At 60.8% G+C, this 4,665-nt stretch overlaps 1 protein-coding gene across 2 annotated transcripts in view; it reads right to left on the reverse strand.

Moving 5' to 3' along the window:
• RPRD2 (regulation of nuclear pre-mRNA domain containing 2) overlaps positions 1 to 2,786 on the reverse strand; it is a 40,028-nt gene extending 37,242 nt beyond the window's left edge. For both annotated transcript variants that reach the window (XM_084823858.1, XM_084823857.1), the window contains exon 1: positions 1,061 to 2,786. In XM_084823858.1, the coding sequence (XP_084679984.1) occupies positions 1,061 to 1,319 (259 nt within the window). In that variant the 5' untranslated portion in view covers positions 1,320 to 2,786. The remainder of the gene's footprint in view (positions 1 to 1,060) is intronic.
• Positions 2,787 to 4,665: the final 1,879 nt, after the last annotated feature.

Genomic DNA, 4,665 nt, shown 5'->3' on the forward strand with positions numbered 1-4,665 from the left:
AGCGGTGACATGTTTTTCAACACTTTGAAGTGCACCCAGTATAACAGCCTTCCCCAAACCCAGAAGCCTCCAAACGTGTTGGAACTACAACTCCCATCATCACCAGCCACCATGGTCAAAGATGCGGACAATGGTGTAAATTATCATTATTTATATTTTATTTATATGAAACAATTGTGCCAAGATGGGCTGGGGAGACGAGGACAGGAGTTGTGCCACGCTGGGCTGGGGAAGATGGGGGTTATTATTCTTTCTATTTTATTTCTATGAAGTAGTTGTGCTACGCAGAGGTGGGGGTGATGGTGAGAGTTATTATTTCTATCTATTTTTTCCTATGAAAGAGTAGTGCTGTGCCAGGAACGACGGAAGCTACTTTCCTTCCCATTTATTTCATTCCTCTGAAACAGTGGTGCTGTGCTGGGGATGACGGGACTTATTCCCCTTCCCATGTATTTCAGTCCTAGGAAACAGCATAACTACACTGGGCTGAGGACGACGGGAACTACTCTCCTCATTTATTTCATTCCCATGAAACAGCGGTGCTGTGCTGGGGACAATGGGACCTATTCTCCTTCCCATTTTTTAAATTCCTGCTTAACAGCAGTGCTGGGCTGGGGCCGATGGGAACGGCTCTCCTCCGCCTTTATTTCATTCCCATGAAACAGCGGTGCCGTGCTGGGGGCAATGGGACCTGTTCTCCTTCCTATGTATTTCAGTCCTAGGAAACAGCGGTGCTACGCTGGGCTGGGGATGATGGGGCCTATTCTCCTCCGCCCTTTTTTTCATTCCTGGTTAACAGTCGCGCCGTGCCGTGGCCGATGGGAGCTCTTCTCTTTCCCATTTATTTCAGTCCCCGCTGGGCTGGGGTCGATGGGGGCTTCAGCCCAAGCCCAACCCAGCCGCCGGGCACCGGCCTGACGGGGGGGGGGGGGCGGCGGGGCCGCTGCGTGGACGTGCCCAGCCGAGCGGCAGGTGACCCGCCCCCTGCTCCTGCAGCCCCCTCGGGGCGCTGCCTGGGCCCTCCCGCTGCCCGCCCGGAGAAGCCGCCGCCGCGACTCACATCTGCGCATCCACTTGATCCAGTGGTGGACGATGGTGCCGTGGTGCCGCTTGTTCTCCAGGCACCACGACGACAGGCCCTGGATGGACTCCATGGTGTTGGTCACCGCCTGCAGCTTCCTGTCCAGCGACGCCTCCAGCGGGCCCGACGAGGCCGACGAGGCGGCCGCCGCCGCCGCGGACGACGACGACGAGGAGGAGGACGACGAGGAGGACGACGACGACGAGGCCTTGCCGCCGCCACTGCCGCCGGCCGCCATCTTCCCTCCCCTTCGGTCGCACAAGCAACGCCGCTGAGGGGAGGGGAGGGGAGGAGGGAGAGGTGCGCACGCACCCGCCTCAACCTCCCTCGCGCCCTCCACGCGCAGGCGCCGAGCGGCGCGCCCGCGCAGGCGCACCTGCGAGGCCCGCGCGCGCTCCGGCCTCCGCTGCTTCCAGGCGAAGAAAAGGCAGCGGAGCGGGAAGGCGGTGGCCGGGCGTCCTTCCAGCGGGCGCAGGAACTAACAGCAATGTAATGAAATAATGGAAACGAGGGCGGGATTCAGTGATTTTTATGCATTTGCATTTTTTAAAAAATGGGGCTGCACTTCCCCTCCCGCCACCGGGCAAGGGCAGGGGCTCTCTCGAGCGCCGCGGCGCGTGTGTTCGCGCGCGCGAGAGAGAGGGGAAGAGGGGGGAAGGCTGCAGCTCGCCCGCAAGCCTCCTCCGGCCCTTGCGGGGCGTTCCACACCCCTGCGCGGCTAGACGTCAGCCGAGGCCGGGCGGGACCGCGGCCTTTTCCTGCGGCGCGCCCGTCGTGCCGGCGCTCGCCGCATCATTTACTCCGGCTGATGCACGGGGGACAGGCCGGGGGGCGCAAGGGGCGCCCGACGGTGCGGATCAGCAACGTCTCTGCGGCGCTTCTCCTCGGAAACGAAGCACCGCGGGCCTCTTCCGCGCGCGCCCCTCCATTGGCCGGGGCGGCTCGCGCGCGCGCGGGCTGCCGGTGCGCGTGGCGCTTCTGCGCGCGCTTTTTGAAAAGCCGGCCCGCGCTCCCGCTCCCCAGTTCGCTCCTGCCCAGGCCCAGCCGGCGCCCTCCTGAGCCTGCAAGGGCGAGACGTCCCAGACGCCCCGGCGACGCTCCCGTCTCTCGCCGCCGCGCCCGAGTCCTCCCCGCGCCCGAGCCGCCGCCGCGCCGGGGCCCGGGCCTGCACCCGCGCTCGCCGCGAGGCCCCTCGCAGGCTCCCGCCCCTGCGGCCAGGCGAGCCGCGGGCGCCGCCGCAGCCCCCCGCCGCCCTTCTCAACGGCCGAGCCCCCCGCGGCGCAACAGGCCGCCTTGCGCCAGGCGAGCCCGGCGCTCTGGCGCCGCTTCCGAGGCCCTGCGGGGGCGAGCGGGGGGTGTTTCCGCAGCACCGCCTCCGCCACCGAGGCTTGTTGCGGCCCAGCGAGGCGCTGCGCTGCGCTGCCCTCCCGCTCGCTCGCTCGCGCGCACTCCGCCAGGCGAAGCGCCCGTCCCCGAAGCCAGGCCTTTCTCCGCGCCTTGGCGGGCTCCCAGCCGCGAGGGATCCTCGCCCGCTTCCCTGCGGACGACGCCTTTACGCAGAATGCCCAGAGCGCCCGCGGGCGCCCTGCGGCCGGCAACGACGTTTATTTTGCGGCAGCCCGCCGGAAAGCACCTGCGGCCCTCCGGCTCTCCCGCCACGTGACCAGGCAGCGAAAGGGGGGGGCCTGGCGCCACGCCGGGCGCAGAGAGAGCGGAAGACCCGTGTGGCGAGCCGGTCACAGGCTCAGCCCTCGCCGAGCGGTCATTGGGGGATGCCTGCGCGCGCGCGCGAGGCTGCCAATGAGGAACCTACAAGCGGGCGAGGAACGCCCTGTGACGAGCCAGCAGAGGCGCGGCGCAGCCAATGGACAGCGAGAAGGGGCGGCGCGGAGGGAGAGGTGCGGCGGCTCTTTCGCGATTGATTGCCCCGCCCCCTTCCGACCCTGAGGTAAAGGGCAGTTCAACCGCCTGCTTCGCCCGCTGCAACCGTCGGCACTCCCACCCGCCTCAGGCCTCCCGGCTCCTTCGTAACAGGCCCCGGTCCTCGAACAGTGTAGCTGCGAGCGACTTCATAAATCAAAAGCCGCCATTTTGTAAGAGGCGCGTCCCGCCTCGGGCAGCAAAAGCGCCCAGAGCGCATGCGCGGGACAGGAGGCGCGCCGGGGCGGTCGTCTGCGCAAGCGCCGGGAACGACGAGCGGCGCATGCGCGAACGTTCTCCAGTCAAAACTCACTCATCAGCGCGAAAACGGTTCAGATAAGTTTTAAGGCGGCTCTCCGGCCTCTCAGGGCTGCGCAAGCGCGAGATTTGGCCTTGCGCATGCGTCAAGGCCGCAACGCGTCTGCGCTAGTTGGCAACCTCTCCACCGCTGTTCTTTACCAGTGCGTTCCCAGAAGCCCTTGCGCCGCGTCTTGGCCACACTCCCAGCATCCACTGAGGTTAGGCCAAGCTTTGTACTCGTGCCTATAACAACTTATTTTCTGGTCCTCATATTATACAATGAATTAAAATACCCCTTAGCCTGGACAACAGGGCAGGACTAATGGGCTGTCTCCAACGTTAGTCTAATAAGTTTGTTATTGACAAAAAAAAAAAGTATCTGGCTTTATTAACTGCTCTTCTGGCCACAGGACTGGAGATGACCTGACTGGGGGGCAGCCCCCAGAGACTAAAGCCATAATTTCCTTGTATAAAAGCTGACGTAGCATAAACCAAATCAAGTCCATATCCTCCATCGCACTAGTACTTCCCGGGACTTGGAAGCTATGCTGCTATTAATGCAGCCCAACAGAGCATTGGCCTTTTTTGCAGCCACATTACATTGTTGGCTCATATTCAGCTTGTGATCGACAACAATTCCATGATCCTTCTCACTTGTAGTATTTTTGAGCCAAGTATTCCCCATCTTGTAACTGTGCATTTGGATTCTTTTTCCTAGGTGCAGAACTTGGCATTTATCCCTATTATGGCATTCTGTTGTTTTCTGCCCAGCGCTCCAGCATATCAAGATCTCTTTGAATTTGGTTTCTGTCTTCCAGGGTATTAGCTATCCCACCCAATTTTGTGTCATCTGCAAATTTGATCAGCATTCCCTGCACCTCCTCCTCCAAGTCATTCATAAAAATGTTGAAGAGCACCGGGCCCAGGACAGAGCCCTGCAGTACCCCACTCGTTACCTCTCCCCAGTTTGAGGTCCCATTGAGAAGCACTCCTTGAATCCGATTCTGTAGCCAACTGTGGATCTACCTGACAGTTGTTTCCTCTAGCCCACTTTGAGCTAGTTTGCTCATCAGGAGATCATGGGGCACTTTGTCGAAAGCTTTGCTGAAGTCAAGGTATATGATGTCTACAGCATTCCCACAGTCCACAAGAGAGGTTACCTGATCAAGAAATGAGATCAGATTTGTCTGGCAGGATTTGTTCTTGACAAATCCATATTGGCTTCGAGTCATCACGGCATTGTTGTCAAGGTGCTTCCAGATGGATTGCTTTATCATCTGCTCCAGAATTTTCCCAGGGATTGATGTCAGACTGACTGGTCTGTAGTTCCCAGGTTCCTCCTTTTTACCCTTTTTGAAGATAGG

Source organism: Heloderma suspectum, chromosome 17 (genome assembly GCF_057233095.1).
Source record: "Heloderma suspectum isolate Gila_16-S chromosome 17, 16-S_ref, whole genome shotgun sequence".
Lineage (NCBI taxonomy): Eukaryota > Metazoa > Chordata > Lepidosauria > Squamata > Helodermatidae > Heloderma > Heloderma suspectum.